Source organism: Drosophila mojavensis, unplaced genomic scaffold (assembly GCF_018153725.1).
Source record: "Drosophila mojavensis isolate 15081-1352.22 unplaced genomic scaffold, ASM1815372v1 contig_136, whole genome shotgun sequence".
In the NCBI taxonomy this organism is placed as follows: Eukaryota; Metazoa; Arthropoda; class Insecta; order Diptera; family Drosophilidae; genus Drosophila; species Drosophila mojavensis.
In genome coordinates, this window is record NW_025318667.1 from 30,797,917 (window position 1) to 30,810,109 (window position 12,193).

Consider the following 12,193-nt stretch of genomic DNA (forward strand, 5'->3'; position numbering starts at 1 on the left):
ATATATGTGTGTATGTGTATATTAGTTTTCCCTCAGCTTAAGAAAAATGCAAATTTGACAGCTCGTTGCTTTTATTGAATGCATTTTGCTTTGTTCATCAATTATATGTATTTTTAAATAATTGTTTTTGTTATCTGTTAGCATTTGAAGTTTCCTAAATACAATTTCAAATGATGTAAATGCTATCGATGACGATATACATATGTAATATATATCATATATCGTTTATCGGCTTACAATTACAACTAGAGTAAAGTGCGTGTGCCACAATGCGCCTGAGCAAGACAGCAGCAGCAGCAGCGGCAACAACAGCAGCAGCAGCAGCCGTACTCACTCATACACACATAAAGCTTTGCTGCGTTGTCCGTTTTAAATTTTTTGTTATTGTTTTCGTTAATGGAATATTTGATCATTAAATACTACTTAAATCATGGTTATTCTCATACTTCTGTCATTTGCTGAATGTAAATTGATTATATATTGTAAAATTGTATTAAAAATCTACTTAGTTGTGTGACGCGCGCTACATTTTACAATCAGATAAAAGATGAAACGTTAAACCACTTAAACTCACTCAATCACTTACACACACTTACACAGGCACGCACACAAAATATAGGTAGTATTTCAAGAGTATAAAAAAAATGTATATAGTAAGGAGCAAACACACAATAAAAACAAAAAGGGTAATTAAATCGTATAGATGTAGGTGTAGTTGACAATTGTATAAATTAAATATATGTATGTATGTAGTAGAGTTATACGCCTAATGGACGCGTCTCGACGCTTGGCTCTATTACAATTGCTACAAGTACAAAGTAATGTAATCCTATGTATGTTTAGAAGTGTTTTCGTTATGCTTTAGAAGTCCTGCCGCACGCACGTGCGCATTTAACTAACGCAAAAGCAGGAGACAAGTACCATTCGATGAGATATCTGTAGAACATCAGAGGTTCAGAGGGAGACAGAAAGAGAAAGAGAGTGAGAGACAGGGAGAGTGTAGCGATAGAGCGAGAAGGAACATTGCTTGGCGCGTATTTCTGGTCTTGTCATCCTTTGTTATCCATATTGCTGCCAATCGAAAAATGGTTGGTACCATTGAGTGTGGTTAACTCACTGTGGTGGCTGACTTCCATAGTAACCATAGGCACCCGCTGGTGGCGGACCCTGTGGTGCGCCTGGGGGCGGCATCTGGGCACCAGCCGGAGCTGGCCTGTAGCCCTGGTAACCCTGCGACGGCGGATACTGTGCATAGCCACCTGCCTGCGGCGTCTGATGGTAGCCATGGCCCGGATAAGCACTGCCAGGTGGCGGCGGTCCATAGCCCTGTGGAGGCGGCGGTGGCGCGCCATACGGCTGTGAGCCAGGCGCTGGTTGATATTGATTTGGTGCCATTGGCGGGGTTGCCCCATTCGGCTGAGGTGGCGCACTCGAGTTTGGTGGGCCCCCAGGCGGCGGACCGCTCTGTTGTGGGGGCGGACCACCCTGTGGTTGCTGCTGCTGCTGCTGTTGTTGTTGCTGCTGTTGCTGTTGTTGTTGTTGTTGCTGCTGCTGTTGCTGTTGTTGCTGCTGCGGTGCCCCATAGCCAGCCACACTAGTGGGTGGCGTTGAGTAAGTTGACTGCTGCTGCGTAGGCAGCGCCGAAACACCAGAAACCACAGCGCTTAGCTGCTGACCAGATTGCCCCTGTTGCTGTAGCGGCTGAAATAGGCAGATTAGCTCGTTCTAGTCTTCTCTTGCTATTTTGTCATTCAAACGTACCTGCTGTTGCTGCTGCTGCTGCGGAGCGTATTGAGGCTGCTGCTGGGCAGCGCCCGCGCCAGGTGCTTGCTGGTTGGGCGGCACGCCAGCTACTGAGCTAGGCGGCGGCGGTGTCGACTGCGGTGTATTGGGGCCGTTGGGGTTGCCCGCCTGCTGCTGTTGCTGCTGATTGGGTGCCGACTGTTGCTGTTGTGGCGGCGGAGGCGTCTGGCTGGGCGCCGTGCTGTAGCTGGCAGGCGGCGGTGGCGGTCCAGCATTTGTGCCCGCCACGCTGACCTGCTGGGCGCTCGGTGGACCAGGCACAGGCTGACCAGGATAACTGCCGGGAGGCGCGCCTGTAGCCTGCTGGTACGCCTGATACGGAGACTGCGCTTGGCTAGTGGGTGGTGGTCCATAGTTACCGGGCGGTGCGCCGGGCGTACCCGTCTGCCCATACTGATTGGGTGGATAGCCCGCGTAGCCCATAGGAGGCGGCCCGGGCGCCACAGCGCCAGCGTTCTGCGGTGGGGGTGGCCCATACTGACTGGGCAGCACACTTTGCGGCGGGCCGGGTGGCCCTGGAGGTCCCGCCTGTCCGCCAGCCGTCGGCGGCGGTCCATACATCTGTGCTGGTGGCGGTGGTGGTTGCTGCCCTGGCGTCACTTGCTGCCCTGGTGGGGGTGGCGGATATGCACCCGGCGGCGGTGCTTGCTGTTGCTGACCACCAGCCGTAACACCGCCAGCGTTCGGATTCGGCTGATAGGCGTGTACCACGCCCTGTGCACCGCCTGCCGTCGATGTTGGCGGCATGCCCGCATGATGATACGCAGCCTGAGCATTTGGCGGCGGAGGCGGTGGCCCATAGCCCTGGCCGGGGGGTCCGTATGGATACGTATTCTGTGGCTGGTACTGCGGCTGCGACTGCGGCGGATAGCCCGGATAGTGACCATGCTGCTGCTGCTGCTGTTGCTGTTGATAGCTGACCCGATACTGCGCTTGCGGTGGCGGCACTAAGCCCGGTCCCTGTTGCGGCTGCTGCTGCTGGTTGGGCGGCTGTTGCTGCTGTTGTGGCGGCGGGGCCTGATTCTGGCCAGGCGGCAGTGGACCATTGTTAGGCCTCTGCTGCTGCTGCTGTTGCTGGTCTGGAAAAACAAATGTAGAGGTCAGAAACGTTGAAAAAATACAGTTTTAGAACCATTGAGTGGCTCAACCCAATTAGCTAGGATCTGGATTTAAGTCCCAGCTCCATCATTTGTTGTCAAAAAGGAAAGTAGAAAGAAGTCGTGTGATTAGACTTAGGCCATTTTGAGAATATTAAATTATCCTAGATCAAACTTTCTTATTTATAGCGGATATACATATAGGAAATGTAGGCAGAAAAATATCTAGTGATAACATTTAGTCTAGGAATATAAAAATTAAATTATAATGATGGGTGAGATTCTACAAATTACCCATATCAATACCAGCTAATTTCAAATAGTATTTAAAATCCACCTCCACTTGGCCACCTCGTTCAGATAGCGGACAGACGGTTGTTTTATGGCTTGATTGCACGCTACTTTACACTTACTGGGCGCGGCATTGACCACGACCTGCGTCTGGCCAGCGCCGGCTTGGACGTTGCGATAGGCAGTCTGTGGCTGGGGTCCGCCAGCCTGGCTGACTTGTGGTGTCTGCTGAACTTGTCCAGCTTGTTGCTGCTGCTGCTGTTGTTGCTGTTGTTGTTGCTGCTGCTGTTGCTGTTGTTGTTGCTGAGATTGCTGTTGGGCGTTGGGTGGCATGCCCGGATGCGTTGGCTGTGGCTGTTGACCTGGATAGGGCGGCATTTGTACGGGGCCAACGCCAGCCTCTGCGGCATGCTGCATCATCTGTGACTGGATCACACTGCCCGGCGGCGGGGGTCCCGGTGCGCCCTGCTGCCCTTGCACCTGCTGTTGCTGTCCCGGCGGTGGCACACCCACACCCGCCATGCCATGAGGCGCTGGCGGCTGATTGCCCTGTTGCATAGCCTGCGTTTGCAGCAGATGCGGTGGCTGTGGAAAATCAGACATTATATCTAGATTATGAATCAGTTAGTTACATTGCACGTACAGGCAGAATTTGGGCAATGTTCATTTGGGGATCGGCTAGCTGGGCTAAGTACACCAGATTTCTGTGCAGAGCCACATGGTAGCTCATGCACTCCTGCGACTTCCCCATGTTTTGAAAGTCCTGTATGGCCTGAATGAGTCCGCAATTATCGTCGAGTATCTTCTGTATTTGGGCCGAGTTGACTTGCTGAGTGGGCACGCCGCCACGTTGTGCATTTGGATTGGGTGGTGTGCCCATCATGACGCCAACACCGACGCCGCCAACGGGATTGCCAACGGACCCGGGGCCAACGCGTTGCTGCATCGGACCCATGGGCCCAACTCCTACGCCACCTGGCGGCCCTTGTCCACTGCCAGGCGGCTGTTGTTGTTGTTGCTGCTGCTGTTGCTGTGATTGCTGCTGTTGCTGTGGCGGTGCCTGCGGCGGCGGCAATTGCACAGATCCCGGCGGATGCTGCGCTGGTGGCTGCTGCTGCGACGGCGGCGGTTGCGGCGAATAAACTGCAGACATTTTACTGGCTGCAGCTTTCTTCTTCCGCTTAGGAGTTTTCTCTTGTTTTTCCACAATTTTAGCGGTTATTATAAAACGGGTCGTGAAAAAAATTCAACTCAATACCCCCGCTAACACACTTCCCGCTAGCACTTTCGCGTCGATGTGGAGTGTGGCCGACTCTCTTAAGCAACAGCAACAAAAAAGTCTACGCCTCGGGTTTGCAGAGTGCGGCTTTCTTCACATTCGCATTCGCCGCATTAAAGCACTCACACAAATGCACATACGCATATATACATATGTATATATTTATATATATGTATAAATATACATATATAATATATATATATGTAGTGGAAATAGAAATGTTTATTCGTTTTGCTAAGTACACGCAACAAGAAAAACTCGGAACTAAATAGCCTAAAATTTAGTTTTTGCAAAACTTTAAAAATGATTATACTTTTGCCAAAAAGTCTACATAATTTTTCTTTTTCTTTCCACTTTTGCGAATTGTAAAGAACGTCAACGACGCTTTAAACGATAACAGCGGCCGGTCGATTTACGACTATCGATATGTATATGTTATGCTACACGCTCAGACTATGCATGATGCCGCGTGGTCAACAGCTTCCCGTTTTCTAGTTATTAATGCTCCTCATTGTATTAACGCATTTTATATTATTAATAATTGCATCATTTTCATAGAGTACAATTCTTTAAGAAATAGATATAAAATTATCCGAACCTTGCATGATGGTCGTAAGCCAACATGGCGATCATTTAATATACGACAGCTTTAATAACAAAATATATATTTATGTATACATATTTCCGTATTGATTCAAATGGAGAAAATTAATTCTAATGTATTGGCAACAAACTCTTTTTTAGCATTTCTTTTATTAATAGACAGTTACTAGTATTAATTTTTGACCGTTTATTGCGATTTCTTAGCCGATATTATTGCTAACCGGCAAATATAAGCAACATCGCATATATCGATATACTACCGATAGCAACACCACGCTCACGGCGAAAATGTCTTTTATTTTCACAATTTATTTTTTGGACTGGCTTTTGGCCAAATTGATTAAGGGAGTGTGTGTGTGTGTGTGTTTGTGTATTGACATGTATACGTGAACGATACATTAAACAAAAAGCAAGAATCAGATTATTCAATATGTGCAATTATAGTTTGCCGCGCCATATATATTAATATATACAAAAATTGTAATATTTTTTGTGCATTTTGTGAATTTTCCTTTGGCACAATATTTGTCTAAATGAATATATGAGTAACATAATACCGAAATTTGCCAACAGCGCCAGAAACGGCAAGACATAAAACAAAAATATTGACAGCAATAGAAGACCTATCACCAACGGCAGTGAAAATGAGAGAGGTGGTGAAACATGTAGAGCAATCAACGACAGTGTAAATAGTGGAATATAAGCAAAGTGTAACGACATTAATTTGTGTGTGTGCGCGTGTGCATATACATGCTGCTAGCAATTATAAACAATAATAGGATAGTTTATGTCCTTTCACAAGCACGCTTGTGTTAAATATTGATTTTGGTCCCTACGCGCCTCTTGCCAATTGTCTGTACGCTTGTGTATGTGAGTGAAAAGGTGTCCAAGAAGCAATAATTGTGATATCGATACCGATAACGATACGGCAAAGTACAACACGCAACACAAATGCAAACAAACACAATTTAAGCGCGTTATCAAAAGCACAAAAGTAATATCAACTTAGTGGCTTAACAGCCGGCGCGTTGTTTTTGTTTTTGTTTTTCTTTGCATTTCTTTTCTTTTTTACGTGATTGTTGGAAGCTTTTCCCTCTTTAATTTTTTTTTTGTGTGTGCGGGACCTTTATGTTATGCTAACCCAACGCTAGGTTAAGCTACAAGAAAATATAAAAAATAAAAAAGTTTCGTTGACAACTCGACAGCAAGTTACCTGGGAGCCATTGTACAATTTGGTAAGAAGACAACTTCTTACCAATGATTTCGTTGGTGCAAATGAAATTCCATGCGCTATTGCTGCTACTATCAAAGGTGTGGACATGTATTTGTTTCATGTTCAATCGCCAAGTGCGCGCTGTAAGTACCACAAAAAAAAAAAAAAAAAAAAAAAAAAAAATTATACAACCGAATGAGTTTCAACAAAGTATAAAGCACATACCCCATATTCCCAATAGCCCAATAATTACAGCTATTATTTTTTTGCGGAATTGTGTTATCACACTGAAGCACCCACTGGTCAAGGCTGCGATAAGCAATCGGTACACCTCGCTTCTTTCTACCTACCCTCCGTCTACAGTGGAGTTAATTTATTCATGTGCATTTGACTGAGATCCGTGTATAATCCTTTATCAAAATGCGTTGAGCTACAAGTCGATCATGTCTTTTCATGCCGGACACTTACATATAGCTCTCTTTCACACACACATGTGCGCTCACATGCATATGTATACATACATAGATCTTTTTCCAAGTCTACCTCTCTCTGCTCCACTCTCTTTATGATCATTTAGTGCTGCGGCAGCATGACGCTTCACATTTCCACGTCTTTATTTTGTGTTCCGTTCCTCTAAAAAATGTGCGCAAATAATATACATACATAAATAAAAAGAAATATTAAAAACATGTAAGAAAGCTCTAGTCGAGACAGCTCGACTACGAGATCCCCTGAACCTTTCGAGCAATAGCTATTTCAATCATTGTTCGCGTCCTTCTGCTTACACACACATATACATATATATACATATATACACACATATGTATGCACACATACATACACGCACACAAGCACCCACGCCTAAACACGCATCGGCTGAAGTGTGCGCTTACTCTCAGACTCTTACTCTTGCTCTTTTAGATTATGATTAAAGCATAGATATGCATGTACTTGCCAAAGCACAAATCTCTAGTATTTGAAATACGTCTTTTACAAATATGTTGGTGAGGGGGTGGATATAGGGGTGGGGGTATACATATATTTAAAATTTAGAGACTCTAGCTTTAAAGATGTAGGAGATATAATTTTATAACTGATTTTCGATAAGGCTTTTATCGATCATAACGAAAATAACGGGATGAGTTATCGATTTTTTGTGATAAACTCGATATCCGCGCTGTATATACGGAAATTTAACAAAAAAAAATTGAAGTCTCTAGCTCTAATATCTTCTGAAACAACGCGTTCATACATACGGACAGACGGGCAGACGGGCGGACAGACAGACGGACAGGGCCAAATCGACTCAGCTCGTCGTCCTGATCAAGAATATATATACTTTGTGGGGTTTGCCACGCCTCCTTCTGTCTGTTACATACATTTCAACAAAACCATTATACCCTGATTTCCCATTGAAAATGGGTTCAGTGTATAAAAACAATAACAAACCATTTGTGAATATACAATATTTGAATGTATAAATTAACTCTCTTAGTTTATCCAGTATCAGCCAGTTAAATACGAACAGTTCCCTCTGTCGCCCGTATCGCGACATCGACTCAGCTTGGTGCAGCGAAAGACCTTGGTCCTGGATCTGGATGAGACACTTATACACTCACACCACAATGCTATGCCCCGGAATACCGTTAAGCCTGGCACGCCGCATGACTTTACCGTTAAAGTGACCATCGAGAGGCATCCTGTTCGGTTTTTTGTGCACAAGCGACCGCATGTCGATTACTTTTTGGATGTGGTGAGTAGTCTTGCAAGTTAAATTTAGTCTTAATTTTGTATATTTGCATTAGACCTGAAATCTAGTTGTAGGTAAACCTAATTCACTGTAAAGACGTGCTACTGAAATCATTGATATTCATATTGAGGTATTGGATTGTATATGTATATAGGTATAGATAATGATTAATTAACCACTGTTTGTTCATAATCCATCCAAGTTATTCTATTTAAATTATTTACGTTTCAAGCCAAGTCAATGTCGAAGCCTAACGTATGGGTATCGTTCATTCATTACAGGTGTCACAGTGGTACGATCTAGTTGTATTCACCGCCAGCATGGAGATATATGGAGCAGCCGTAGCGGACAAACTTGACAATGGTCGCAATATACTGCGACGTCGCTACTATAGACAACACTGCACGCCCGACTATGGGTCCTATACCAAAGACTTGTCATCCATATGCAGTGACTTGAATAGGGTTAGCTGAACGCTATTTGTATTTTGACAACAGCTCACCATGATTATTTCTGTGTTTATGTAGCATATCTAATAAATATGTATTTGTTAACTTTTGCAGATATTTATAATAGACAATTCACCTGGCGCATATCGATGTTTTCCAAATAATGCAATACCAATTAAGAGTTGGTTCTCCGATCCAATGGATACAGCACTTCTTTCCTTGCTTCCAATGCTCGACGCACTGCGATTCACCAACGATGTCCGCTCGGTATTGTCACGGAATCTTCATTTGCACCGTCTTTGGTAGCAGGTGGGCTGCCAACAATAGTTTATGCGTTCGAAACTTTCTAATAACAAATGCAATTCAACCTTACAAAAATTTTATTAACATGTAGCAACAATCCAACAAAAAAAAAAAAAAAAAAAAAGCAAACAAGAAGCAAACACAAGAATAATAATTAATGGTGGTGCTGTGACACATTAACGAATTTTTTCAGTAATGGTAGACAAGATGATTGTAATAGAGAATTTTTGTTTTCTATAACACTTCAGTTATGATAAATTTTGTTGTTATTTTTTTTTATACATATAATTTTCTTTTATCAATATTAGTGCTATATTTTTGCGCTAGAACATAAAAATGAAATTATTTCGTTATTTGTACAAATGAGACGGCTCTTAACACAGTATGTCAAAAGAAGAGTTTAAAATAAAAATTAAAAAAAAAAATAATAATAATAAAAATAAAAATACAATATCATATATATATGTATATACACATATATATCATGCTAACTAAACTAAGACAACTATAATACACGTTTATATGTATAATATTAAAAGCATTACATATATATTTATGTTAGATATAGTTTGTTGTAGTTATATTATCAAAATTATTATAAAATGAAAACTGTTTTCTATATTTACAAAAAACTCTTAAAGTATACTTTTAAAAATAGTTTGAATGCAATCGAAATCTGTAAATCAGAGCAAAAATCCTTACTTTCATATGAACATAATCTATATACATACATACATACATCCGTAAATAATATAAAATAATACTATAATAATTAATAAACATTTTTGTATAGGTTTTGTACAAATCAGGCGAGTAACTTTTAAAAACTATAATTTTCCATTTGTAAGCAAATGAAAAACTAATTTGGAATGAATCAAGTATAAATGAACTTTTTAAGTTTTGAAAGTGAAGGCTTATTGTTTAGTCTTAGGATATGCCTGCAAAACAGGCATTTAATATTTAAATTTGAATAAGACAATGATTAACTATTAAAGTCCAAAAGAAAATCATGAACCTTGTCTTTTAGGGCATACCAAATTGTTGGTTCAGTAGATTTATCGTTACACCGATACTATATAAATGAACGTCAAATTTTGGAGGAGGGCTTCGCCAAATCGCTAAATATAATTTACAGCACATAAATTGAATACCATTAATAATAATATTGATAAAATAGAAAAACGAAATCAAATGACAAATCGTAGCAAACTGTATCTTAAACGTCATAATAAACTGTTCTCAGTGCATTAAGTAATATGAAAAAAGTAAAAATAAAAAAACCAAAAATAAAAAAAACATACACAGACAAGAATGAAACAAATCGCTTCCATAGTAGTTTATTGATCGGCAAAACATGCATTAATTGCGCCAATTGTATTTTGTTTTGTATTGCATTGTATTGTAAATGTACGAAAATTGATTGTTTATTTATTAAATTTGTATGCGATGTTGTTAATTATAAGTAGTTTGTATCTTTAAACAAATTTGTTAAAAAAAATATATATATATAAAATCGTGAATAAAAAGAAAAGGGAACACAAAACAAAATAACAAGCCAGACATACAAATCAAACGGCGTTTTTAAATTTTTTACCAAATCGAGAGCCGAATTTTTTCTTCGACAATTTGAACAAACAGTGCAAATACATAACAAAACCAACCTGTCGGTTATGCAGAAAGTTATATGACGCACAAATTCGCACAGAATAACATTACAAGTCAATTTAACAACTAGCTAAATAATATTTGGTTAGTGTCTTAACTTTTGCGCATTTAAGCAAATCGAACAATCGAGTTAATATCGATAACAAATCATTTAGAGCAATAGTACCATTCCTACTTTGAGGTTATTTTTATTAGTGGAAAACACCGACAAGCTCGTTCGCTAATGCCTAGCACAGTCGTCACACATACATAGAAACGTAGATAAACTTTACGCAACGTCTGTGGCCAAGCAGGTGGGGCAAACGGATTGCCGAGCTAAAATATTTAACTAATTTCCATTATTACATTTGCAGGTCCTATAGAAAGAGATAGAGAGGAAAATCGAGAGTGAGAGAGAACAGCGAGAAATTGTACGTACACATGGCAACCGCAGTGGCAAAAGTTGGAAAATCAGTTCACCGCATTTTTGTGGGCAATTTACCCTGGACGGTCGGCCACCAGGAGTTACGCGGCTATTTCAAAGAGTTCGGACGTGTTCTAAACGCCAACGTGATTTTTGATAAAAAAACCGGATGCTCCAAGGGCTACGGTTTTGTGAGCTTCAACAGTTTGCAGGCGCTCGAGAAAATCGAAAACGAACAAAAACACATATTGGAGGGCAATTATTTGAACATACAAAAGTCATAAATTCAATATAAATTTTAAATCCAACACATACGTACACACACACTCATACACATACACGAACACTCACACACATGCGAACAGATACACACACACACACACACACACACACGCGCCCATTCACTGAAAAGTAAAACAGTTTTAGTTTGATTCATTTCTTATATCCACTTGCATTTAGTTAAGTATGTACGATAGTGACTTAGAAATTGACGATGAGGAAGAACACCAGCAGGGAAAGGAACATGAAAAGCTTTTCTCAGTGGCAACGGAACATGTAATGCACAAAGCGAATGTCTACGAAGCCAGAGATTTGCTTGAATTCTATGCATTATACAAGCAGGCAACGAGTGGGGCGTGTCACGGGCCTCGCCCGTCGATGCTGCAAATGAAAGCGCGCAGCAAGTGGCAAGCATGGCACGAACTAGGCGACATGAGCAGCGCCGATGCGCAGCGTGCGTATGTTGATAAAGTACACAAACTGGATCCCAGTTGGTTGGATAACAAACAGATTATTGGTGGTACCGCAAGTGGTCGGACCGGTTGGGTGGTGCACTCTATTGAATCGGTGCCAATAGAAGAGACCAACAAGCCGGAGCAGCAGAAGACGTTATTTGACCATGTCAAGGAGAAGAACTTGGAGCGGTTGCGTGAGCAACTGAAGCCCGCGGATCTAATTGAATTGGATGAGCAAGGCATGGCCTTGCTGCACTGGGCAACCGATCGCAATGCCATTGAGATCATTGAGTTTCTGATCAAGCAAGGCGCCGACGTCGATCAGCGCGATGCTGAGCAACAGACGCCATTGCATTATGCCGCCAGCTGTGGCCATGTGGAGGCCTTGCGCTATTTGCTATCGTTGAATGCGAATATGGAGCTGCGCGATGTCGATGGCCAGACGTGCATCGATGTGGCCGATGATGTAGAGATTTGCAGCATACTAAAAGCCGAGCTGCAGCTGCGCAACAAAAGCAGCTATTAAATTCATTACAAAAGTGCATATAACAAAAAATACATATTTCTGTTTTACTATTATTAAAATTATATTGTGAGAAATTA

General features: G+C 41.9%; 4 protein-coding genes across 6 annotated transcripts; 3 read left to right on the plus strand and 1 right to left on the minus strand.

Moving 5' to 3' along the window:
* Nucleotides 1-53: 53 nt before the first annotated feature.
* On the minus strand, nt 54-4,889 carry LOC6586259 (trithorax group protein osa). 2 transcript variants are annotated; one of them, XM_032733181.2, is made up of 4 exons: nt 3,835-4,889; nt 3,314-3,776; nt 1,762-2,882; nt 54-1,701 (listed from the first exon to the last, which is right to left on the minus strand). In XM_032733181.2, exons 1-4 carry the CDS (start codon nt 4,342-4,344, stop codon nt 1,114-1,116), a joined length of 2,682 nt encoding a protein of 893 aa, XP_032589072.1. In that variant the 5' UTR covers nt 4,345-4,889; the 3' UTR covers nt 54-1,113. The 2 variants fall into 2 exon arrangements, with proteins under 2 accessions (XP_032589072.1, XP_002011881.2); XM_002011845.4 differs by having other exon boundaries at nt 3,308-3,776.
* Nucleotides 4,890-5,333: 444 nt separating this feature from the next.
* LOC6586260 (CTD nuclear envelope phosphatase 1 homolog) lies at nt 5,334-10,086 on the plus strand. Of its 2 annotated transcripts, none has more exons than XM_002011846.4 (4): nt 5,334-6,429; nt 7,782-8,039; nt 8,318-8,500; nt 8,600-10,086. In XM_002011846.4, exons 1-4 carry the CDS (start codon nt 6,331-6,333, stop codon nt 8,789-8,791), a joined length of 732 nt encoding a protein of 243 aa, XP_002011882.2. In that variant the 5' UTR covers nt 5,334-6,330; the 3' UTR covers nt 8,792-10,086. The 2 variants fall into 2 exon arrangements, with proteins under 2 accessions (XP_002011882.2, XP_015015958.2); XM_015160472.3 differs by having other exon boundaries at nt 5,335-6,429; nt 7,791-8,039.
* On the plus strand, nt 8,984-11,176 carry LOC6586261 (SRA stem-loop-interacting RNA-binding protein, mitochondrial). The gene is made up of 2 exons (XM_002011847.4): nt 8,984-9,001; nt 10,826-11,176. The coding sequence occupies exons 1-2, from the start codon at nt 8,984-8,986 to the stop codon at nt 11,138-11,140; spliced, it is 333 nt and encodes a 110-aa protein (XP_002011883.2). The 3' UTR covers nt 11,141-11,176.
* A 144-nt stretch (nt 11,177-11,320) lies between these two features.
* LOC6586262 (acyl-CoA-binding domain-containing protein 6) lies at nt 11,321-12,157 on the plus strand. Its single transcript, XM_002011848.4, has one exon. The coding sequence runs from the start codon at nt 11,322-11,324 to the stop codon at nt 12,114-12,116; it is 795 nt and encodes a 264-aa protein (XP_002011884.1). The 5' UTR covers nt 11,321; the 3' UTR covers nt 12,117-12,157.
* Nucleotides 12,158-12,193: the final 36 nt, after the last annotated feature.

Excerpts from the sequence above, each read along its gene's own strand:
- LOC6586259 (XM_002011845.4), bottom strand. The coding sequence starts at position 4,344 with ATGTCTGCAGTTTATTCGCCGCAACCGCCGCCGTCGCAGCAGCAGCCA. Across the intron at positions 3,777-3,834 it reads ACATTGCCCAAATTCTGCCT|CCACCGCATCTGCTGCAAAC; the intron begins GTACGTGCAATG and ends GATTTTCCACAG. Across the intron at positions 2,883-3,307 it reads CAATGCCGCGCCCAGTAAGT|ACCAGCAACAGCAGCAGCAG; the intron begins GTAAAGTAGCGT and ends TTGTTTTTCCAG.
- LOC6586260 (XM_002011846.4), top strand. The coding sequence starts at position 6,331 with ATGATTTCGTTGGTGCAAATGAAATTCCATGCGCTATTGCTGCTACTA. Across the intron at positions 6,430-7,781 it reads TCAATCGCCAAGTGCGCGCT|TTTATCCAGTATCAGCCAGT; the intron begins GTAAGTACCACA and ends TAACTCTCTTAG. Across the intron at positions 8,040-8,317 it reads TCGATTACTTTTTGGATGTG|GTGTCACAGTGGTACGATCT; the intron begins GTGAGTAGTCTT and ends CATTCATTACAG.
- LOC6586262 (XM_002011848.4), top strand. The coding sequence starts at position 11,322 with ATGTACGATAGTGACTTAGAAATTGACGATGAGGAAGAACACCAGCAG.